This window comes from Pipra filicauda, unplaced genomic scaffold, assembly GCF_003945595.2.
Source record: "Pipra filicauda isolate LSUMZ 115617 unplaced genomic scaffold, ASM394559v2 scaffold62_size3274119_pilon, whole genome shotgun sequence".
In the NCBI taxonomy this organism is placed as follows: domain Eukaryota; kingdom Metazoa; phylum Chordata; class Aves; order Passeriformes; family Pipridae; genus Pipra; species Pipra filicauda.
In genome coordinates, this window is record NW_024104787.1 from 1,854,305 (window position 1) to 1,879,466 (window position 25,162).

General features: G+C 35.9%; 1 protein-coding gene across 6 annotated transcripts in view; it reads left to right on the plus strand.

Moving 5' to 3' along the window:
• BBS9 (Bardet-Biedl syndrome 9) overlaps positions 1-25,162 on the plus strand; it is a 299,630-nt gene that overhangs the window by 168,905 nt on the left and 105,563 nt on the right. For 5 of the 6 annotated variants that reach the window (XR_005566117.1, XR_005566118.1, XR_005566119.1 and 2 more), the window contains exon 22: positions 1,874-1,984. The exons of the other annotated variant lie outside the window; for it this stretch is intronic. Coding sequence is in view for 1 of the 5 variants with exons in the window: in XM_027729162.2 (XP_027584963.1) it covers positions 1,874-1,984 (111 nt within the window). In the remaining 4 variants the exon portion in view is untranslated. The remainder of the gene's footprint in view (positions 1-1,873; positions 1,985-25,162) is intronic. 6 annotated transcript variants of the gene reach the window in all.

Here is a 25,162-nt window from a genome sequence, read left to right on the forward strand (position 1 = left end):
GTTTTCACTCATGCTGATAGAAAGTGTTATAAAACCTCTTAAAATATATGATGCCATTCTTAAGTTTTCTTGCTCAAAAGAACTATTAATTTTGTATCCTCTATTTACAGATCAGTGTTTAATAGGGTAGATTTTATCTGAGCAATAAGAATGAAAAATATCTAAATTGACATTTAAAGCACTGGTTTCAGTTTCCTCAAATCTCACAGTTTACATTTTAGTCACAATTTTCAAATGGGAACAGAAGTATTAGTTTACTGATATTTATTTCCATTTAGCCTGTAGGTACATTTATATTTAATGCAACATCAGTGCATTATCCCAGTGTTACAGTATTTTACTATGAGGAGGTTTTTCTAATTTCCCATTTTCTCTTTCATTTTCATAGCAGGTATCCTAAATATTCGAAGCTGTCATGAGTCATAAGTCTGCACATTGCTGACACATTCACTCCTAGTGTTCCTTTCTTAGTGAAAAAATTTGCTTGCTGTAAATCAAACATAACCCCTGTGATGCATCTTATACCTTCTCTCAGGGTGTATTTGCATATGGTTGTGTCTTTCCTCTTCCTTAGGAGCAAAAGATGCTGTGTTAGTTCCTCATCTGGTAGTAATGAGTGTTTTCACAGGATTTGCTGGAGCTGTCATGCTTTACCCTGGCTAGACAGGGTGGTACGTATCTGCAGGACATCAGGCATTGGTTTGCCAGTGCTTCTGAAACTGCTGGGGAAAATGCAACTCTCCTCCTTGGGACTGCGTCCTCGTTTTTAACTGTTTTACTCATTTAGTTTGTAAAGAGAGAACAGCCTGTGTTCCTTCAAATTGGGTGCACTGCTTATGGGGCCTGGAGTAGAACATGTCTTTTCAAAATAGAACAACTCTGACATAAAGGTGAAAAGTCTGTGCACTCCATTGGGAGTTGACGTGCTGCTTTATAAACACGTGCTTTCAGAACACAATAGATAAGTACATGGATTTGTTTGCTTGCTAGTGGTGATCCTGGGAGGGCTGTGAGAAAGAGATGCAGCTCAGCTGTGTATTGTATTGTTGGCAATGCAATTACTACAAGGCCGTGTTTTTCCTGTGGAATAGTGACACATCCTCCAGTGTACTGACCACAGCTGTTCTGAAATAAATTCACATCAACCTATTCCACCGCAAGCCATTGCAACTATCTTCAGCTGATACTACTACTAGATTATCCCTCTCTTCATGTTTTAAACATAGGCATTTAAACATGTTTGAAGAGAGCTGTAAGTAATTGTGTTGTCTAATGAACTGCTCGTAAAGCAATATTGAAAAATACAAAGAATCTATTATGCCATACATTCTAAAATCATTACCAGTGCAGTGTGTTACTGGACACTGAAAGTCTCCCTGTATTTCCATATCTCTAGCACTAAGTAATAAAAATACTGTATTTAATAGCCCATCCAAAAAAAAAATAAAAAATCATGTCATTCTCTGTGGTATACTAACAATCTTCATAAGGTTTGTAGTTTTTGTGAAGTTATTTCATTCACACTTAATTATTTTTATTACAAAAATAGCTCTCAGTAATGTGATCTTTAACACAAATCAAATTATTTTCCATGTTTTGTGTGGAACCAGTTTTACATATTCTGTGGTCTAAATACATTCAAACTTTTTTCAAAATGAAATAAGTAGTAGCGAGAAGTCATTAAGACATAATCAACCTTCTAAACAATGGCAGTAGTTTTCTTTAACAAATGTTTCTGTGAAGTGAAAGTAAAGACTATTTTAGTTTTATATGTTCCTGTCAGCTAATTTATCACCTCTTTTCCTCAATTATGCACCAGTGAATTTGTTTTGTTACATAAACACACCATCAAGTTTCTTCCATTTTCAACTAGGTGGCTGTGCTACAATCCCAGAGTCTGATTTAGAGGAAAGAACCCTTATACCGGGCTCTACAGCAATGTTTTCCAGTCACGGGCAGATCACAAAGCAGAAATCCAAGCATGGTAAGAAAAGGAAAATTACATTATTTCACTTAGAAGTGTACAGGTCATCTTTTCAGAATGTTTGTGGACATATGAAACAAATGGCATGTGTTTCAGGCTTTGTTACCATAATTTTCGGTTTTTCTTGCTGTAATAGTACAATGTGTAGGATTCTGAGCTTATTCAGCTTCTTCTGTCAAGAATGGTTCAACTGTAGAGATCAGCCTTGGAATTAAATAACTTTGCAGTTGAAAGGTTTTGTGCTGCATAATATTTGAATGTGGAAGAGGTTTTATTTGTGACCTCTTCCACAGAGGCAAAATGAAACTGAGGACATTTTGATGTAATAAAGGCTTCTTTTTCTTGCAGTATGGTGGTTACACTTTGTGCCAGCTGATTAAAACATGGTCATTACTTATCTTTTGTGGGGAGACTTCCTAGAATTTCAGAAAAATATTATTGGATCTAATGAAATGAAATTATACTGGCTATAAAATATGTTGCATACAGTGATGACATATTTTCTGGAAAGACTTCATGCTGCCGGGAACTGCAATATAGTGTTAACATATTTTAAAAGCAACACTGTAAAGCAGTGCATTGCAGTTTAATAAAGTGCCTGGTAAGTTCTCAGGCTGTGACAACAGCAATTTCACCTTTTGCTTACTACATTGTACCTTCACTCCTCTTTCCCCCATTCTTTGTCTGATTTTGTCCTGTAATGTTTAAGAGTATTTGAATGTTGTTTGTAAACCAGAAGTGTTCATTATAGATGGGTGCTGAAGTTAAGAAGAGCAGCTTAGAGGTTGCAACCAACAATAGTCAGAAAATCCTTATACAACTGCAAAACCCAGTTAATTGAGTGTTTAAAATGCATTCAGTTGCATGTTTGCTCAGCTAAATGTTGCACAGACAGACAGGGATTTGGAATATATAGTATATAATGGTTAATTGCAATAGCAGAACTTACATTAGCAAATAGTGGGCAGGGAAGAAGGTTATTTAGTGCTGCAATGTATAATAATGCCGTGGTGTAACTTAAACCACCAAAATTAGTATCTGCTCACAAAAACAACCTGAAAAATCCCCCGAAGACCTAAAGCTCTGACTTTCCTAACGCACTAATTACTTGTGGTCCTCATGGACTTCAGGCCATAAGAAGAAGGGAACCTGTCAAAGTTGACATACCTATATTTTAACCTTTGCCATCTGGATATATTAAGTACCCTCCTCATAATGGAAAAGTGTATCATCTCTCTGATGGAGGATACAATCCTGATAAAATTCCAACTTGAGGCAACTAGACCAGTAAATCACAAACATATGTCAGGTAATTCCTCTTCTTTGTCTGATACTCCAATCTCCTGATCAAGCACATATTTTTTCTTGAGTAGATAGTGTTCTAATATATTTAAATAACCTTATTGCTGAAAAGACTAGCCTAAGTGGAAAAGTGTAGAAATGTATTCATGAGATCCAGAAACAACAGCGTGGGGGACCTGCATATCCTACTGTAAGTCTTAGCCCATGATAAAAATTGAGATTTACGTCACATAGCTGGCTGTTGTTGCTTTGTAACTATAAAAGGCAGAATGAAAACTTTGAAAGCTTTTAAAAAGTCTTTAGGTCTACAACCATGTGTTATATGAGTGAATTTAATTCATTCATGGTAAGAATTGACTGCCATCTGCCAGTTAGTGCTGCAATATAGAGAACACCTAGAATATCTGCTGCTGAGCTGTCTGGAAATTCTAATTGCTGCAAGTGTAAGAGCCAAGGGAGCTACTTAAACCTGAAGGTAACAGTAGGCATGAAATCACAGCATTTCAGTGTTTTTCTGTACATGATATTTTTGGACCGAGTTCTTGCTCAGGCACCAGAGACTGCAGCAAGACCACGGTGATTACAAAGAGCCCTCAAAGAATATTTTTTTGTCTTATGTATCTTTTTATTTGAGTTTGCACTTAATTTAACTATGTGCAGTAAGTAAGAGGAAAAAAAGGACAAAGTAAAGTAAAAATCATTTTTTCTTGATATATCTTCCTTCATTTCCTGATGGAGTTCAAGATAGATTTGGATGATAATTTGAGAGGTTTTGTTTTCTTCTTCCAGATGGCTTTTGTTATTCATATCTGTAGCTATAAAGGTAGTTGCAAAGTGCAAAATTATACCGTCTTTAGTGAGGTTTCTGTGTTTAGCTAATATTTTTCATTGTGCTGTATCAGCTGAACTGATATGCTAAGCTTCTTTAATGTTCTTTACCAAAAAATTCTCCCAATTTAATGATAGAGGTTTAAATATATAAAAATAGGTGGAGGCTACAAAACCAAATAGATGAAAACTGAAGAGAAAAATCAAGGTCTCTTTGGGGTCTCTTCATCTCTTCAGGTGTAGTTTGGTATGCACATGGAAACAATAGGTGATATCCCTGTATAGGAAACCTGAAAAGAAACATGTCTTATAATAGATTGCATTCACAGAGGAAGATGGAAATCAAAGGGATAAGATGAGCTTATAAAGTTAGGATATCCCAAAGGATTCTGTAGGTTATGGGAGAACTTCAGTTGGATGCAGTAGAGTACCATCTTTAGGGCTATAGTACTTGCATCCAGTAAAGGATGAAGCCTCAGGACCATAAGGAGAATTGAACTTGATGTACCATGTACCGTTTTGGGAGCCATGATATAAGAAAGATATTAAGCTCTTAGAGAGCAGCCAAAGGAGGGCAACGAGGATGGTGGTGGTTCTAGAGGGGAAGCCATATGAAGGGTGGCTGAAGTATCTTGGCTTTTTCAGCCTGGAGAAGAGGACACTGAGGGGAGACCTCGTGGCACTCTACAACTTTCACATGAGGGGAAGCAGAGGGGCAGGCACCAATCTCTTCTCTCTGGAGACCGGTGATAGGACCTGAAGGAATGGCTTTAATTGGAATAGTTACTTAGGACAGCAGAAAATGACATCTAGAAGTCATGCTGCAAGTCTGTGCAAGGAGAGAAGGAATGGTTTTAGCCCAATCACAGAACCTCTTTGGAAGGGGAATTACTGGTTGTATGATGTTTTCTTTAAGTTGCTGAAACAGTTCTCACTGATTTTTTTTCTTATTTTTTTTTTCCTAGTTCAATTATGTTGTGACACCATAGTAAAGAACAGGATCATGTTCACAATATTTGGAAGTTAATGATATTATTGCAGTTGTAGGAGAAGCTTAATTTAGACAGCTTTTACTTTGACTGGGTACAAAATACTCCCTTGAACATTTTTTATTCCAGTGAATGGAAAATAATTCTTCCTTCTTACCCCCTCAAGATACTGAGTCTGTGTGCACTGCATTTGGAGGCGTAATGCTAGCATGATAAATCACTTCTAATGTTGATCTTGGTGTTTTGGTTAGAGTGAGGACAGAGCAGCACAGATTGCATTGTGGGCTGCACATGCCTGGTAGAGAGTTCAAATATAATTTGAAGTTGTGTCTGTTTGTTATATCTTTACTTTTTCCACAACTGCAATACCAGTGCAGTTATGCTGACCTCTGCTGCAATCACAAGTACAAATGTAGTGGTTTTAGAATCTGTGTAGGTCCTGTGGAGTTCCTTTCTCTTTGTTATGCTGTTCCCGCTGTCTTCCATTTTCTTACAAGTTATGAATTTCTTACTAGAGTTGCAGTTTGCTTGAGTGGTTTGATTTCAAGGGGAAGTGTGCTTTAATATTTCTGATGAAATGAGTTGAAAATGTAGTTTGTCACAAAGAGGTATAAGAAAGTTCTAGTGCATGCCGACTTCTTAGAGAAATCTCTAAGGGATGTGGGTAACAACCTTAAAACAAGTTTTCTCTGAACAATTAAACTGTGCTGGTGGTGAGCTTTTGCATGTTATAACAACATATGCATTTATTAGGATATAGCCCTTAAAGTAAGTGTTCTGAATTCCTTATATGCTATGTGTTGCATGCTACTTAGTATGAAAGAGAATTTCCTAAAATGTTTTTCTAACCCCTATTCCTACCAAATATTTTACACAGAAAGAATCTGATTGATTTTTTTTTTTTTATGAGTAAAGAGCTTTACACTGGTAAATCATGAGTAACTGCACTAAACTGATAGAAAACCAGATGAAAGGTTAGCATGAATAAGGCAACGATTGGGTTGAAAAAATTATCTTTGGGTTTTTTGGTTGGTTTTATTTTGGTCTTTTTTTTGTGGAACAAGAGTGCTGATTACTTTGTAGTTTGCCTGCTCATTCAGGATTTTACAACAGTGGGAGTCAGATTTGTGAAGTAGTGTGTCATGCAGGTATTGGAATTTTCACTACTTTTAAGACTTGCTTTTCCTGGCAGAATTTTTCACCAAAGATCCTGTAAATCTGTCCTGTAAATGATCTATCTAAACAAAAAAAAGGTCTTTAATATATAAGGGAAATGTTTGCCTGACCTTGCCATGATAATTCAGAATAATCTTGTCTTCCTGAGAGAGCAGTCGAGCATGGCTCAGTATTTATATTTATTGTTTAATCACAAATATTTCTGAGAAGCTCTTCCTGAGACCAAATGAAACCAAAGGCCTGGTATTTGGATTCGCTACTGTGCAGCCACTGTTTTAGTTAAATTCTTTGTATATTGCTGTCATGCAAATATTTAGATGACTTAAAGATTAAATTTCAAAGTTCTCATCTTCTATGATTATATTTAGTAAAGTAAATAAACTTTCATAGTTTGATACTCATAGTATCTAAGACCAAAAACTCTCTCAACATTTATATTTATGTATTGGAATAGATTTTTTTAACTGTCTTTAATTTGAAGCATCTGGCATATTACTTTTGATTATATAGACAGGCAGCTATACATAGATGACTGTGAGGTTGAGCTATAAACTCCAGTAGAACAAGATGTTCTGGGCCAGATTTTCAAAGCATCCTCCATAGTTGCACCCACCAGTGCACAGCTGCATGTCTTTTCCTGCAAGAATTACTTAATGTATTTTATTTTTATTTTGTTACTTTTTCTCCAGCATTGAATGGCAATATAAGTAGATGCTGTAGGTGCCATTTAAGAGGATCTTTTAACTTCACCCTTCTAATCAAAGATAGCTTTCCTTAGTAGCCTAGACAATTTTAGGAATTATCCCATGATTCCATCCCACAAAGATGCTTAGTTGCACAACCTTGTTAATAAACAAGATTGAAACTATTTTCCTTTAAAGGGTCTAGTGACATATTTAAATTTAGCAATGTGCTTAATTTGTCTTATGAATCAGAGTTTACGTGAACACACAACTGTGTGAAACTGCCATCTGTTAAGTAGCTCATCAAAAAGTGATGTAATTTAAGATGAAATTTGTGATAGTGCTTCATTTATTTGATTTTAGAAAGGAGTATTCTTAAACACTTGGCTTTGTACAAACAGTTAGATGGTAAAGAGCTTTTGGATATAAATTGTTGCCAGCTCTCCACTGAGTCTTTTTATTTTTATACTGTACTGTTCTTAATATTATCTTCTGCCTACAAAATTGAGGAAACACAGAGCCTTGAATTTGTTTTGAAGGGTGTTTAAATATGCTGTCAAAACTCTAAAACAGGTTTGTGGAAGATTCTAGATCAGACATATATTGTTTATATATTGGACTACTAACTACTCTAAATTTTCAACATGCATAAGTAAGATACAGATGGTCTTACTACTGTTATTGCAATTATCATTATTTGCTATGCTGGTAATCATTTGGATACTGATGTTCTTGCCAATTATAGCAAAGGTATTTTCAATATACGTAGCCAAGCAGTTCACTTTTTCAGGTTAGACAATATAATAGGACAGAAATCAATTGCAACACTAACTGTATGGTACATAAGATTAAACAAAAGAGAAATGTATAAATTAGACTAATGATAATTTTGGAAAAATGCACATGCTGTCTGGAATAGGATTTCATGCCTGTAATGAACTTTCAAAACAATCAGCTGAACAAATCAGTATTTTTGGCAGCACAGACTTTCCAGCTGTCCATGGCTACAGTTTTAAACCTGAAGTTTGGTTACTACACTCATGACGAAAGTAAGAACAACAGGTCTGACTTGAAACTTATTCTTTTGAATCATTGAAAGCACAGTTAATGGGACTCGTCTGAGGGGGTGAATGTGCTGCTGACACTTTCAGTTTGGTTTCAAGCATTTTGATGAGTGAGTTGCAACACAGTATTTTTTCATTTGCTAACAAAAAATCTTGAATTAGAAACAAGTCTGATGAAAATATGGAAACTTATGATGACTTCAGGTAAGTGAAAGCTCCTTCAAGACCTAACCTCATTAGTTGCTCACTTAGAAATTTCCCACTGCTGTATTGTGGTACTACAAGACTAGATTCTTGTTTCTTTCTGTATGGACATTGCTATGCAATAGGAAAGATACCAGCAGTCTGCAGCTGTGCCCACCTAATACTTTAAAATTGCTAAGCTAATTGTTTCCGCAAGAAAAGGTGCAAAGAAAATCACTGGGCTACAAAAAGCCCATTTTTCTGGAGAGAGCTGAAGAGATTTATAGAGTTTTCTTTTCCACAGAGTCTGTTTTTCCAAAGAGCAGAACAGCTTAAGAGATTAATGTGAGAATTTCTTCGTTAAGTCAATACCAAATGAAGTACAGTTTCTCTTTTAGCAGGAGCTTGTATATACATCTCCTCTGAAATGCAATATAATGCATGAGAACACAGCAAGTCTTAAATATGTTCTGTTATTTACAAATTTTAGTATATTATAATGTGTATTACTGACTGCAGTGAGTAAAGAGATCAGCCACTGTGTTTGCCCTGTACCATTGGTTGTGATAGTGTTTTACAAAATATTTCCATTCAAAGGTTAAAGTCTGATTAATTCTGCATTGTTTCATGACTGTCAATGCCACAAAGAACTAATGGGTACCTTACACTCTGCTTCGTGGGTTATCTCAGAATTTGCTGTGATATCTCAGAAAAGAGGTATGAAATGAAGAAGTCATGGTATAGAAAGCTTAAACCTTTTCCATTTTCCTTTAAATTCAGTGGCTTTAATGGAAAGAGTTTTTTGGGGTTGGGTTTTTTTTTTGTTTGTTTGTTTTTGTTTTATAAAAAATGAATTCAAAGGCATTCCTAACATTATTAGCAAAAGATTGCTATTGTTGCAGTCAGGGAGCAATAAAGAGTGATACAAGGTATAAGAACATACTCATGGCCATATCCAAAGCTTTCTGGAACCTGTGAATAAGCCTTTCCTTAATTTCAAGACCTTAACATGAAAACTCTTAATGGATAATAGAAGATAAGAAGCACATAAAAGATAGGTTGAGAAGAAAGGACATGCTAAATATGGAACAAAACCAAAAATCAAATCTAAACACATTTTTGGGAATCATGAATAGATCTTGTGTGCAAGAAAGGGGAACTGTAGCACAGCAGAAGGAATCAAAAAAATAGAAGTTTAAAAGCTTTTTGTGTAACTAAATGTTGGTTTTCATATTTCCTTGTCAATTATCTTGCATAACTATGAGCTTAGGACATGTAAGTGATTGTCTGTCATTAGGATTCATTCACTCACTCATCTTCCACCAGTGAAGATGGGCAGGACAGAAACTAGTCTGACTTTGCTGTTATTTACTGCTGCTTACTTTTCCTCTGTGATGGTGAAGGTTAATGCTGTTTTCCTTATTAGTGTCTGTAAGATTTCTTGTGTTGTTTTTATTTCTTCACACCAGTTACTTCCTCCATCATATTAAGTGTTTCCATCTAAAGTGCACACTACAAATATGCCCACCAATTTTTTTTTCTGATTGATATGAACTGCTAGCTACTGGTTTCTTTAGCTATCATGAAATCTTTTCACTGAATACTCAATAACACTTGTTTCTCAAAACATGTTTTCCCACCTAATGCTTTACTGACTCTCCAGTTCTCCTACACAAATCTTTGTATCTATTTTTTTGTTTAACTGGGAAATCATAATTTTGTTCACAACATGGATAGCTTTGAATTTCATATATTGTTTGGATTAGTGTATTATTTCTGGCTTCACTTCTTTTGACAGATCTTTGTTGGTTTGTGAGATAGTACACAGGTATCTGTGCTACTTTCTTGACATTATAGAAAAGTATCTATAAAATTTACTTTGTGCTGTTGATTCTTTGTTTACTTGTGTTACATATTAATGATTCCTGTAGTTCTTGTCAGTCTTTGAGTAGTATAAACATTTCATGCTGTTCTAGTTTCTAATGAGTTATTATTATTAAAAAAAGAAGAATATAAGTACAGAGAAACTCATCAAAACATTATTTGAATGCCCGCCCAACATTCCAAGGCAAGAAATATTTAGAGGCTGCCAGGTATATTATTGAACCCTCCTGAGTTTTTCATAGCCTGGACAACACAGTTGGCAGGAAGAGGAGAATACAGACACTTTTGGCTTTTCCCATCCATCTTTATATAAAAGAGGTAATTAAATGGGAGACATTCAATAGCCAAAACAGAGCCAAGCACTCCAAGATCTCCTCTACTGCTGAAAAACCAGTACTGCAAGTTTTAGGAAATCCCAAAAAGTCATTGAACACTCCAAGGAGGAGTTTTTCTGATGCAGAAACTCTGAGTTTGAATTGTATGGCTTATGTTTCATATACATACAGTCCTTCAATACCTTTCTAAGAATCCCGTAGTTAATATTAATGTAATTGTTTGCTATATCAGATGAGTATTTGTTATTAGTTAAATCCATGATGAGCCTTTAAAATGGTTTTCCATGTCTTTTATTTTCCGGGTTGCACAAAATGCCAAGACTCATTTTATAGCTTGTCAACATTGGCCACCAAAGGGTGATTAGCTATAGGTCTTTAGGAACTTTGCTGGAAAAAAAATGACATTGTGGAGGTGTTAGAGGTTATTTTCCAAAATATCTTCTTTTAGAAGGAATTTTAGTGTCTTGTGCCCCTTTCTCCCATCACTGTTCCAGAAGGCAGACATCCATATTATGAGCTAATGACTTAAACTTTCTTTAGAAAAAAGAAAAAGGACTGTTTTTGAGATACAAGATTGCATGAAAGCACCTGAAACTGCTAGGATCAGTTCTCTCTCCCTGAGGGCTGACTCTGCAACCTCTTGAAAAATAAGGGATTTGAATGGAAAGAGTGACTCTCGTTTAAAGAACTGCTGACACGCCTCAAATGAGGGAGCACATTCCCACATGCTCTTTATTGGAGAGTGTTACTGGAATTACAAATAGGTTTTCCATGTCATCTTGTGAAAATTATCTGTGCCATTATAAGCCATTTTGGAGTTTTGCTAGACCTTTGAATTGTCAAAGAATGGATATTATTGGTAATATGGATATTATTGGTAATATGGATGATGCATATTGCCAGAGACTATCATCTGAGTTAAATAATATCGCAAAGAGTATGAAAATGTTTCTAGGGTTTGAATCATCAATTTTTTTCTCTTAATTATTCAAATGAAATATTCAAAATTCTGCTGCACTGTCAAGGTTCTGCAACTCACAACTTTTCTATAAAGGCAATGTGATTGCCATACTTGTACAAGTAGGTGATACTGTGATGTGTCTCAGAAGAGGCTTGGACCCCAAATCCCAGTAGTCTGTTGGGGATGAATGTTGTTATCACTTTGGTCTTCTGGAGCAGTATACATGTTGATCATGCTGGCTCTAGTTCTTGAAACTGGCTAGTTAAAATGGACTGTAAAATTCTTATTTTACATTTGTATGCAGTATTGTTAAGAGCTCTTTGCAGTTTTTGAATGGTGGCACAGTTCTCCAAAGGGAACATATGCCTAATTCAAAGGAGCCCACATTCTGCTTCTAATAGTAATGTCAAGGCCTCACCTCTGCATGCTGTCACAACTGTCACAGCTGATGCCCTGTCATGAACTCCTTGGTTCTTAAATTGATTCTCATTACCTGTGACTGGGAAATGCAGCACATTTGACTATGTTGTACCTAACACTCGAATGTGTCATAATTCTAACTTCAGTGGAGAATTAAAATGTGGTAGTTATTGACACTTGGACTATAGGTAATGCAGGTCTTCTGATGTTTTCTGGTCAAGAGACACATCAATTATGATAACAGAATTCAAAAAGTTAGTCTTCCAGAATTGATTCAAGTTCACCACATCGGATGAGTGTGATCAGATGGCTTTGTTAAAGAATTGTTTAGAACCTTGGAAACATATTACACTTTAGGAAGACTTCCACAAAAGGACAAGCAACAACAGAGCAGTAGCCCTTGTTATTAAAATCAACAGTTCCAACAATGCAGTACTTATTACTTGCCCTGAAGTAGTAATTTTGTCAGCCTCATCAAATATGTATCAGCCATCTCTGCTAAGCACATTCTGAGTTATTTTGTATTGTACTCCACAGGGTATCCTCTCAGCTTTTTCATCTGTTACAGTAATTCTGTCTTCCTGTGGTTGGGTGTCACCCTCACCGATTTGGTATTAAGCCTACTGAAGTGTTTCCAAAAGTAGGATATGAGGCTGAAGTAGAAGTGAATGAAAAACAGAATAAGTGCTGAATTTTGTAATAGCTACTGGAACATATGACCATAAGTACTCCTGCCACGTGAAGCAGTGCTGGTGTGTATTACCACCCTGTTATTACATATGTATATCTTTATCCATGCCTCAGTGTTAGCAAGCAGTATATCGGCGCATAAGGCTAAACAAGTTTAGATCTTTGGAAACATATGGCTGACGCAAAAGTAGTTTGTATTTCCTAGCACACACTTTGGTTTCAAAGTTTGCTTCTATTTTAAAGGGAAAATAAAAAGATGTTCCAAAGTGTTCATCAGCACAGGATGTAATATCTGAAGTGGTATTATAACTAGGGTTGATTTCTTTCATGCTATCCCCGAAACAAGTGGTTTTGATCACTTACTGAGGATGTATTTGTTATTTACAGCTCATGTTGCCTCATAGGACAGGGTGAAACACCAGAAAACCCCTACAGTTCCTTAGCTTGCTTAGTTTCTATATAGAGTAAAATATATTGTGACACCAGTTAGACCATATTGCTTTTCAACTCACTGTATAGCTCCTATCTGGTAAGATGGTAAATAAGATACTACTTAATCAAGTCTGAATTCTTACTTACTTTAGTTGCCTTTAAAATTTCTCTATAGGGCTCTTGCCTTCGTGTTAATAATTAATTGAATCAGTGATTATTTTTTTCTAAATGTAGTTTGGCTCACAGATGTCACAGCTGTCTTCAGGTCTAGTACCCTAAGTGTCATGGACAGAGTGATGGGCTGTGTAGCACTGTGCAATGCCACAGCTATGTATTAGCACTCTGGAGAATACTACTTTAAAAGTTTGTTTTCTGGAAAGTAGCCTTAGCAAAATGTTGTAATTTGGATTTTGTTGTGATCTCAATCCCATTCAAAAAACACTTAAATGGGAAAGTTAGGAGTAAAAAATACCGAAATTATATACGGTTAGATGGAGTCAGAGTTCTCCTATGGCTTTGTTAAGAAAATTTTGTTCTTTTCTAGATTTATTCTAGTGTGTATATTCCAGCAAATACTATATTTTTTTCATGTTTATGAGTGCTAACAATTTGTCACTTTGAGGCTGGCAACTGCTGTCATTGCTGGTGAGAAAGATGAAAAAGAAGCGAGATAAGAACAGGAGATAGAAGAAAATAGCACAGTAAAAATTTGTAAAAGTAGAAAGTACACTGTATGTTACACATCACATAGGTATTAGTTCTCTCCTCTGTAGTCATAATTCAGCAAAGTTTTTAATTGTGAAAAGCGTGATTTAAAACATGCATGCTTTCATCTGGCCTGCACTGCTCGGAGCATAAAGCAAGCAATCACTGGAACTGTTCCTAAGGGCATGTTGCAAAATGTGCCCGAAAAGATAACTTCTGCACAGCTAGGCTGCTAGCTGTACCTAGGTTAGCTAACTAACAACCAGATTGGTTGTATCTGAGTGAGCTATGGCCTAGATCAGAGAAGTTACCAGGGCTTTATCTTCTCATCCTCTCAACCACCATTCACTGGTGCCAGCACTACTCTTTATACAGTCAGGTGATAAGGCAGCTTTAGGGAGCTGAATGGATTGAAACTTCACCCTACATGTAGTTAAAGCGGCTTTTTTTTTTTTTTTTTTTTTTTTTTTTTTTTTTTTTTTTTTTTTTTTTTTTTTTTTTTTTTTTTTTTTTTTTTTTTTTTTTTAACCTTAGTCTTTATCTATTATAGTTAGACCACCAAAAGGAAAGGTTACTATTTTACGGGGTCAGTGCACTGTAACTGCGTCTACAGCTGCAAAGCTGCTAGTTCTGCAGTGGAGGAGAGTAGTGTGCGTTTCGTGATGCGTAGAGGAGGGCATGACTATCTGTATGACAGCAGGCCATAGGTGTATCAAATTAAGTATAACATGTGATTGTGTCCTAGCCTGTGACTTGATCAGCTTCCTGAATCATTCACCCATAGTTACAGGAGCATGAGTGCTGGATCAAGGAAGGAGAAGGGAATGGGGAAGACACGACTGCCCCAGCTTATATTAGCTTACACTGCCACAGTACCTGAAGCACGTTCAGACCCTTAATAAATTGGAGCACTGAGAAAAGACTCCAGAATGCTATTAGGATTTTTAAAATTGTGTGCTATGCCTTATTAAATGTAATTGTAAAGTTATTCTGAGTGCTGTTACCCAATGAACTGGTACTGGAAATACTAGTTTATTTTTATGCCATGGAAGGTGGTTCGTGTATGATGGGGAGCCTCTTCATTCTTGTGTTCACAGTCCGTTGTGCCAGAACTCATTTATGCTTTTTCCTGGCAATTTTCTCACAGCTCTAAAATTGTGGACACAGGACCTAATCCAACGAAGGTCTTAAGCATGTACACTGCCAACCATATGTAGTCTCACTGGAATCACTAGGGAGTATAGTAGGCAAAGTGAAAACGCCCTTTGGTCTTTCTATATCAACTGAAAGAAATGTCATATTAGGACAGCTGCTTTCCTATTCTCCTTAGCCTTTCCTTGGTTTCGTCAAATAGAGAATAGGTCAATACTTCATCATGAACATGAAGCTGAGCCAACACATAAATACCCTCAAGCAGCAGTTTTAACATTTTGGAATATTTATAGCTAACAGCAAAATTTTAGGATAATAAACCATTCAAGGGCTGTGTTAGTTCATTTTCTCTAAAATACAGTTTTTATTCTGGATGAATTCCAGGTGTCTGAACATAGACTAGAATTCAACTGGAATGGTCTAAAACTAAATACCATTCTTTCTTTTCTTTTCCCTTTTTTAATAGGACTTTCCAGAGAGGCTGTCTTATAAACACAGTGTAACAACATGTAATAACAATAAAGGTGATTAAACAACAACAACAAAGATTTAATTTGCTTTCTGAAGTACTGTTCTGACAATTATGCACTGACTAAAAGTCATGTGTCACACCCTGCATTTCACTGTTTCTTTTCTGGATCCTCAGTATTTCATATTTATAGTTATGTTAGCAATCATGGCCTATATTGTGTACTCTAATGCAAAGGAAAACTAGAAAACATAGACTGTTTAGCCAAAACTGATTTTTTTTTCCCAGTAACTGTATTCTCTTCTCCTGTGATAACCCTTAAGTTCTGTATTTCAGATTTTTTTTTTCTGTTGATCAGCTTTGTTCTGCAGTGATGCCCCTTCTGCTCCCACTTTCTCCTTTTCATTCTCCAGTCTTGGAGTCCTTTTTCTTCCTGGAGAATATTGAATTCTTTTCAGTGCTCAGCTTGTAATATTTAGTAGAGATGCAGAAGGTGCTGATGGTTATTGGTAGTTATGAAAGCAGAGAATGATCAGGACTGGATTTCCTGTCCAGATATCATGGCTAATCTGTATATTCAGTTCTGTGATTTGCAGTCTGAATTTCATTTAGAAGAATTAGGTAACTATTTCTCAGTGTCTTGGATGTTCCTGAATTTTAAAGAACAATCATAGGTCACACGTAAAAGTTATTGTATTACACATATAGAAAGGTAGTTGAAATAAATGCAAGATTTTATTAATTTGGTCAGTGATTAGAGTATGTTTTTCCTAAACTGAATTTTGTCTTATCTGTATTTACAATCCATTTGTTTCTTCTTTCAAATTCAGCTTCACATCTGAAACAATTTAGGTCAATGGCTATCAAGGTTACCATACCCTCTAGAGCTGAGCATTGCCTCTCAGAGAGCACTGCCCACAAGAATGATCCTCTACCAGGTTACATCCCTGAACTTCTCCAGAAGACCTACTTCTCCTGTTACAAGCAGGAATTTACACATGGGAAACTACGAATAAGGCAACAGAGACACGTGCTAAAACTATTCTAGAGGCACCCCTCACAGGTTTGTGTCTGAAGGTGATTTTATTTGCTCCTAAAATCAGGTTCTAGGTTATTTACAAAATCATAGAAGAGAGGTGATAGTTAATATATAATGCCAATGTTAGTAAATAATCAAAAAGTAGCTAACTGAAATAATAAGTATCCATGCAGCTCAGTTTAGACAACCAAGAAACAACGGGAATACATCTGTCGAAAAGATGGTAACAAAATTTATGTAGGAATTAAAAAATTAATTAGAAACCATTTACTAATTCTGGTGCTAATGTTTTTAATTTCCACTGTAGCAGCTTTGTGAAGTACTTGGTTCTTATGTCACAAAAGGGGGTCATACCTTATCTTTCTTAACTCCTAGTGAAATATTGTTTGCTCGCCATTATCTGCTAGCACAGAAAAATAAGAGTTGGATTTGAGTTCTTGAGGTAGGTTTTTAAAGCCATTTTAGGTCTTTGGAATATGGTTTTGCTAGATATGTATTGTTGTCCCTAAGGGAGAATCCATGGTGATATGCTTTGTTCTAAAATACCACAAAGAAAATCTCTGGTTTTGCAGCAAATGGGGATGAGTTTTAAAATCTGCAATATACATTAAACAATGCATGCTGCCTGATTTTGTCATAAGTAACAGTTTCAGGGAAGACTATTCTTGGCAGACACTGCTTGAAGTAGAATTAACAGGCTCATGATGATAGAGATCCCAATAGACATACTCTCTTTGTATAGATATAAAATAACCCACAAAACTTTCCACAGGACTCTCTGTATAGACATTCCTTTGTTTTGTGCATCTCCTTTCTCCCAGAAAATATCTGCCTATCTCTCCTACCTGTTTGTATGCATTTGTGCTGTGATATGACACCTTTTTCTAGCTGCCATTCCAGCAGAAACCGGAGTCAGTATTTTTTAATTGTTCTGGCAAGAGGCAATTTGTCTTGTATTGAGCTGAATTTGAGAAATTTGTAAAAAATTTACTTGGTTTCCCAACATAGACTTATAATTAATAGAAAAGGGTTGATAATTGATTCACCTTTGCTGAAGTTGCAGAAGAATTATGGTACTGAGCCAGTGATAAGCAAACTAATTTGTCTGGTATTTTCATGACAGAAACATTGGCACTGGACAGGTCATTGTGGCATAGACTCTAATCTTTTCTCTGCCAAATTTAGATTGGGTATATTAATTTCAATTAAGGATAGTATCCGTTCAGGCCAGAACAGAAATAGTCTTTTATATTGTGATTAAAGGAGCCTTATTATAGATCAACATGCTGAATAGTGATGCTTTAAAATGATTTGATCACTAATTTATAAAGAGAGAAAATATATTGAACATTTATGAAATCCAGTTTTTTAAAGACTGACTGAACTCTGAATTAATTTTTGGTATGGTTAAATCTTGTCCTATACAACAGACACCTGATAGCAACTTTTGCTTTATCTTAGGCCCATGAGGGATTAATAACATTGTAAGGAAATATTTTTCAAAAATTAAAGAGAAATTCAATCAAAAATTTTATTTGTAAGTAACAAAATGCAGAAAAATATCTTCAAGTGCTGGCTCCCCCACTCTTCCATCCAGGAAAGTGTGTTAAGACGGAGCTACATTACAGCTTTAGTATTCTTCTTGTCGTTTCTTCCATGCTGTCTCAGATCATTGCCCTGCTTTTAGGTGGTCTGTTAACAACTAGGTATTTAATGGAAAAGGGAAAAAAGGTAACTGAGTACCTGCAGGAAGGTTTGACAGGAGTGGAAATGTAAGACCATCAATACTGGCTTTGCAATACCAAATACAATTAGTACAGTTGTGTTTGAGTATAATTGATTAGATTGATCCAAGATAGAAAGGGAGTGAATAAGAAAGTATAAACTTTTGCACCTTTGGAGGATATGCAGAGATCTGTAGTATGCTTAAATGGTTCGTTTGGACCCTGAAAGTATGTTTAGCCAAGTACATTACTAAGCATACGGTATAATAAAGAAAACAGTGCTAACCATATGTGTAAGATGTCCCTACTTCTCATGCTTATGTGACTTGAAATACACGTCCCCCACTTTTGTCCTTTTAATTCTACTGAACTCAAGCAGTGGAACGAGGCAAAGCTGCCAGTATCTTATATTTCATTCATTAAAACTTTAAACAAAAATGTCTTAATAAATTATGAACATTTTAAATCTCTTCTGTAATGAACTTCTGAGTTATTTTAGCTATAATTTATTATTTGAAGGTTTGTGCCTGTGTAGTTTTGAATTCAGCATCAGGATCTGTATAAGATTTGTGTAGAACTACTCATAGTTATTTGGAATGTTTATCCAAAATTCAGGTTATTTAATCTATTAGAATTGCAAAGAAGCACATTTTTGCCTTTTCCAAAGGCCAACCCTACCAGATACCTACCATTTTATAAAGAGAAAAAGGGAAGACAGGTTTCTACTGTCTTTTGAATTAAATGCATTTTGCATTAAGCATGAAGAGCTATATTTTGACTACTTACTTCAGGCCCCTAAGAAAGTGTTTCAGTATCTGTAAACATAAACTGAGTGTTTCAAGCTTTCTCATTCATTCCACCTACATTAACAGCTTCTGGATAGTTAGTGAAGAAAGCAGTTTCCTCTGAAGAACTAGTGAAGATAGATACCTGTGTCTTTTCATTGATTGTTTTGGGGCTTAGGTGCCTGCATGCCGTGCAGAGAGCCACATGAGATTGGGGGAAGCTCTACGAGGTTCAGGCATTCATGTCTGAATGTGTCTTTGCTTTGGAACTTCTCATACCATGCTTGCACACTGAACTAGTCTCACCTCAAGCAGTTTGGTGAGCCACTTCTCTGCACAACTGCAAAAATGTTTGAATCGGTTCTGGAAAGTTAAAAGATGAGGGTTGGGAGAGTGCAGTTGCCTATTTCAGAATCAATATTGCTTATGCCCTTTTACTACGTTTGTAGAAGTGTAGCATGAGCAGGTTGTCTCCCTGCCTAGGGCTGTGGATACTGAGTACTCTTAAGATGAGATACCGAAGAGCAGGGATGAGTAACAGGTTCCATGCTGTTTGTGCAGTTGCAGTACTTAAATGCAAGTGCATATGACAGTAGGCATAATTTGTGGTCTAAAGAGTGATTGTAATGGCTATACTAAACAGTGCAGGACAGAAAACCCTCGACATTTGTGGAAGGAAGCAGTTTGTGTGGAAAGCTGGATGTTCACACTATCTATATTTCAGGGTGTTTCACTTCCGACTCTCTCTAATCTGGTCCAATGGACTCCATTAGTGGTTGGAGCACATTTTCTAGCGTTGCTCCATCTAAAAGGACTATCATCTGTGTTCTTTTAGTCTGTTCCATGATATATGAACCACAGTAAAGAAAGTGGGGATGCTCACTTCTGTTTCAAATTTAAATTGCAATGTAGATGCATCCAGTATATTTCACTGATAGTGGCAACAGAATTGAGCATGCTATTCAATTTTTACTCACATTTGAGTGAAGCATTTCAGTAATTAATTTGTGCTTATTAAGTATTCAAATCTGTGTATCCTGTTTTAGCTTTAAATGAAGTATTTTCTTCTATTAACTAGAGATGCAGTTGTTTTCATCTAGAATATTTTGTCCTCCTGTTCTGTTTTTACATGAGCATTTCCTGTTACGGATCATTCAAGTATGGATTGTATTTAAGAGACTGTATTAAGAACCTCACGGTTCTTACCTATGTATCTACAGTTTCTCTCTCCAGCTGGAAGTGTTTCTACATTGTGATACTCCACTTAAATGAACTTTTCTTAACATATTTATAGCTGTTTTATACCATTAAAAGTTGATTTTGTGTAAAAATTCAGAACAATATGAGTTTAAAAAAAAATTGAACGTCCTTGTCTTACTGCATGAAGAACCTGCCAAAAAGTGTCTTTATCAGTGGAGTGAAATGTAAGCTGAATTTTTAAGTACCTGACAGATATCTGCAGTATGATCCGTGATGAACTTTTGCAAAACTAGAAATGTGTCTTTTTGATAAAATCTTATTTCTAACTATTTTTGGTACTCGTTTAGTTTGCCTTTGACTACCATCCATGACTTCTCTCTTGTAAGGCTGTGAATCAGACTTTGCAAAAACTGATCAGCTTTTCGTTGTGTTTTGTGGATGCCCAGTTAAGCTGGTCTTCATGCAAAAATCATGTTTACATTTGTCATTCAGTGGATACATCTTTGATATAAGCAGAATAAAAATTCACTAGATCATGTGCTGTGTCATCTTTTTAGTACACAGACCTTTGTATAAATCCATAAATTACAACAGTCAGGTGATGATGACATTTTAAAATTCTTCTAGTCTGAGAGTTTAACTCTAGTAAAATGCTATGGGAAGTTTTGAAAGCCGCAATATCATTTTGAAATTAGCTCTTTATTGCTCAGGTGCAAAATTTTGCAGTCAATTTGTACTTATCTGTCAATTAAATGAACCTTTAATAACATGCTCAGGGCACTTCATGACCCATTTACTGATTAAGAGAGAATGGGTTAGTCAATAGTTGCCAAATATCTAGACAATTAGATTTTCATGTGGTTGGGTTTTTTCAAGGGTTCTTATTAGAAAATACTGGGTTTTTTTCCACGTTAGATTGCTTTATAAGGTTATTGTTTCTCTGACCAGCTTGAACTTTGATATGACTTGATCCCCTGTATCATCTACATGCAAGCTTACCCTGCCTGAGATCTGTTTGCTGGCCTTTCAGAGCCCTTATCTCCTTTCCTAGGAGGCTAAGAGACTTGTGAGATCTGTGCCTAGCTGTGCAGATATAATATCTATCCACCTGCACTTATCTACAGGGGAATCCTCAGCAGTTCAGGTAGGGATGGAAGTGACCATGCTTCTTATCTGGGTCTGTTACTTTGCATCAACCTTCTTCACTCTTTAAACCCATTTTTTAGCTGAAATTTTTGCTGTGGGCTATTCATACTTGTGATGTCTCATGGATGTGTATTACCACTGAGAAGATACTCATCTGATGTCTGAGTAACATCTACTTATTTTTCTTAAATGCATAGAGAGTAAGGTCAGTATAAAAGTGTTTACCTTAACTACTTTTCTTATCCTTTCTGCCTCTTTAGACTATTAACTGTATTTTTTTCAATCTGAATTAAAATTATTTCTTTTAGAAGGGAAAAATACAGCTGTGTCTTATTATGTTTATACATCTAAACCCCTCAGATTCAAACATATTTCCTAGAAACAGAAATTGTCTTTGGGAAAAGTGCTTCTTTGAGGGCACTCTCCCTTAGACATTTCTTGTCTGGCAATCAAAACTTTTCTCAAAAGATGTATAAGGGCTGAATATCTTTTAACTCACTTTTCTCTTATGTGAATTGAAGTTTCGTTTAGTTTTATATTCTCTCATCTTGTACTGCGTGATAAAAAAAGAAGAATACTTAAAAAAAAAAACCAAAACCATTGAAGATTCGTTATATCAGCTTTTAGGATCAATTATGTGTGTGTAACCACTTCTAGTTTGACCATTTATATGCATGGTTTTAGTATTATAAACAGGATATTCAAATATTGTAGCAAAATTCTGAGCTTATTTTGGGCCCTGGTCCTAAAGTTATGACAATAACTTAGTGTATAAGCAGTGCTGCTATTCATAGGCAGGTGGTTTGCAGAACTGAGGCCTGAGCTAGTTCTGATCTTTTTAGTTTGTCCAATAAATATTTATCTCTGCTTTTTGATTTAAGTGTGGAAGTATTTTGAAGCCAAAACACTTCACTACCACTAGAGAGCTGTGCTCTTAATGTATTTTGTTGTAACTGTTTTGAATTGCAGCATTCATAGTTGTTCTTATGAAGTGTACTATGAAGTTGTGGTTCTCTGTTATGTTTTGGTGAAGTATATAACACTATTTTTTTGAAATGAAGAGTAGGACAAGCCCTGACTTTTTTTTTTTTGAATGTTCTTACTGTTTAATTTTTCTTTAACTCACTATGTGAGAAACATCATAAGGTGGCCTGTTGTGTACTGCTTCGTGGATAAAATTATCCTCTCTATGTAAAATACTACATCTCTTGTCTATGTTTTGTTTTTACCATGTTCAGTTATCTTAATGAGTGCTGTAAATTGTGCTGATTCACGGGCTTACCAAAGAGCAGAATTTTAAAGACCTACATCAGGAGAAGACCCAGAAAGGAAAAAGTAACTGAATTGACTTAATAATTAGCCCCACCATATAACTTCATAGTTTTGATTTCACGGAAATTTGGGGTCTAGTTAAAGAGAGAGAGGATTTTTTTGCTCTGCCTTCACATTGGTCAAATTGGATGGCTTCATGTGTTTGAACTTGTCCAGAGACTTCTGAAAAAAAAAGAAAATCATGGTTTTATAAATCTGGCAGCTTTAAAGGAAAGCATATTATGTCTCTGCTGGTGTAGGCAAAAGTGATTTAATAACTTGATCCACAGCACAGAGAGTAGAAACCTCAATTAGAGTTTTGGTTTAATCAAGTTTGTAGATTAATTTTGCTCATTTGGATCAGATCTGTCTAATTATAAAGCTATATGGTAGATTAAAGGGAACTGAAAAAAGTATACCTGTTACTAATGAACCTCCCACAAGTCCTTTTCATTTTAAGTTATTTTGTTTGTATGCTTCAATTTTCATTCTAACAGAAAAGCCTTCAGGCGCCGAAGTATAAGGATAAGTTACTTTGCAAGTCTCAGAAAAAGTATAAGGAAATCTCTCTTTTTCTTTCTTCTTCTTTCTCTTAGATGTTGTTTTTGAAAGATGACCTATAATTTTGTAAGGACAAATTTATGTTTTCTGTTTAATTGCACAGATGTATTTTGGGATTTAGTCACCTACCCACTTGATTGCACCTGCCTACAAGGTAGTTAGATGACTAATCCCCTTCATTTGATTCTCCACTTAATTGCAAAAAGAACTCTATTAGACTGAAATAGTCAGAATTGAAATAAAAATGAAAAATGGTACTAACTTTTCTTCCTCTGATTTTTTTCTAAAACATAGTGTAAGGTTGTTTACTAAGATTTTATTGCTGTCTCCTCTGGCTTCAGCCTCGATGAAATTCAATTTTATTAGCAGATTTCCCTGACGTTATGATTTCTGACATTTCTTATTTTGACTGATAATGTTGTATGAAAAGGTCTGTGAGTGCGGTATATTTAACTGTGGTGGAATTTTACTTTCCATTTGTATTCACATATTTTTGTTTTCTGTCATACAGGTGGTATGTTAAGTGGAATAAATGGTTGCAGTGATATTTTCAAAGTTGCAGTCACTGTTTTACTGCAGTGTTTAATACATGTTGAAAACGCTTTTTTTTTTAACAAAAGAGACTAGCTTCTTGTCTTCAGTGCTTCTGATTCATAACCCATTATGTCCCGCACTAAACATAGCCTTGCTCATTTACGCTGATCTCATTCCAGGAATGTGTTGTGTAACAGCTGGCAGTGCACAACCAGAGGCGTGCTCCCAAGTGTCTGCAAATTATTTCAGCAGAAGCTGTAGCCTCTTAGAACCTTGCATGCAGTGTTTGGCACTTCCCAGCATATGGCACCTACTGACTGTCCTTCTCATACCCTCACACTTCTATATCACTTATGAATATGATGCTGAGCCAAAATTTTAGTTTGTATTCTTGTTGTTCTTTGCATGCATCTGTTGCTGTTATTTAAGTAGGCAGGAAGGGAGTTTTCTCCTGGGGTATGGAAGGAAGGTTGCAACAGCAAACCCTGTATCTTCAGCTTTCTGCTGGAATTACTTTTCTTCTATCGTCTTCCTCAGTTTTCTTCCTTTCTGAAACTGTATACCAAGTTATTGTACATTGGGCTGCATCGTTGACAGTTGCTGGCTGTTTTTACATAGGCAATGCCATGAATAGTGAAGGTGGGGGCTGCAGTTACATATAAATTTTTATTGAGATACTTTCTTACTGAAGAATGTTGCTGGTTTATCTTTTTTTTTTTTCTTTTAAGTCTTCTACTGTGTGGTGTATACTCTTCGACGAAGCCACCATGAAATAATACATTTGACAATAATTATTTTTCAAGAACAACTTAGATCTTTATTTTTAAATGAAGATATACAGTAGTTTATCTGTCTACTACATTACATAGTCTTCATGGTGGTGTATTGAACTGAAATTGATTTCACAGTGTCCCTTTTCTAAAGGCAAGATTGGAAACACCTGTTTTGATGTTTAAAATAGGACTTAAAAGAAGTGGACAAAATTCCTCAAAAAATAATAGTGAGCCTTACAGATGCCTTAAATGGACTAAGAAAGTCTGTTGCACTAAAAGTTCCTTTCACTACCTTTCAGCAAGTAAGAGGGGATGTGCCTTAATATTCCTGGAGTTGCATTCCCTGAGTACTATTAAAATACACCCACAATGTCTGTTTCAGAGCAAAACTCAGGCATGACAGGTATACATGTTCAAAATCACAAGAAATTTGTTTTTTCCAAAGAGACAACTTCACTAAGACAGCTGTCTTCAGTGGAGAGTTCTGCCCTTGACCCACTCTGACTGGAGAATCGTGGTAGGCAGTCATGCTTTTCATGGAAGAAGAATGATGAAGTTCTAACACGTGTAAATACAGTATCTCCTACTCACTGTCCTTGATGGTTCTATCCAGAGCTTTTTGGGGATTTGGACCCTTTACTTTGAAGGTAGTTTGCTGTGTCTGTAGACTATGTTAGGCAAGAGACCAGGATTACAGTCTGGAGCCAGACATCCACTTGTTGGGTATTTCAGCCCTTAACTTATAGATTCCTGAGAAGGTACTTCTTGATCTCTCCCACAATTCCAATTCAACTTCTGGCACATTGGCTATCCAATCTGCAGAATCACATGT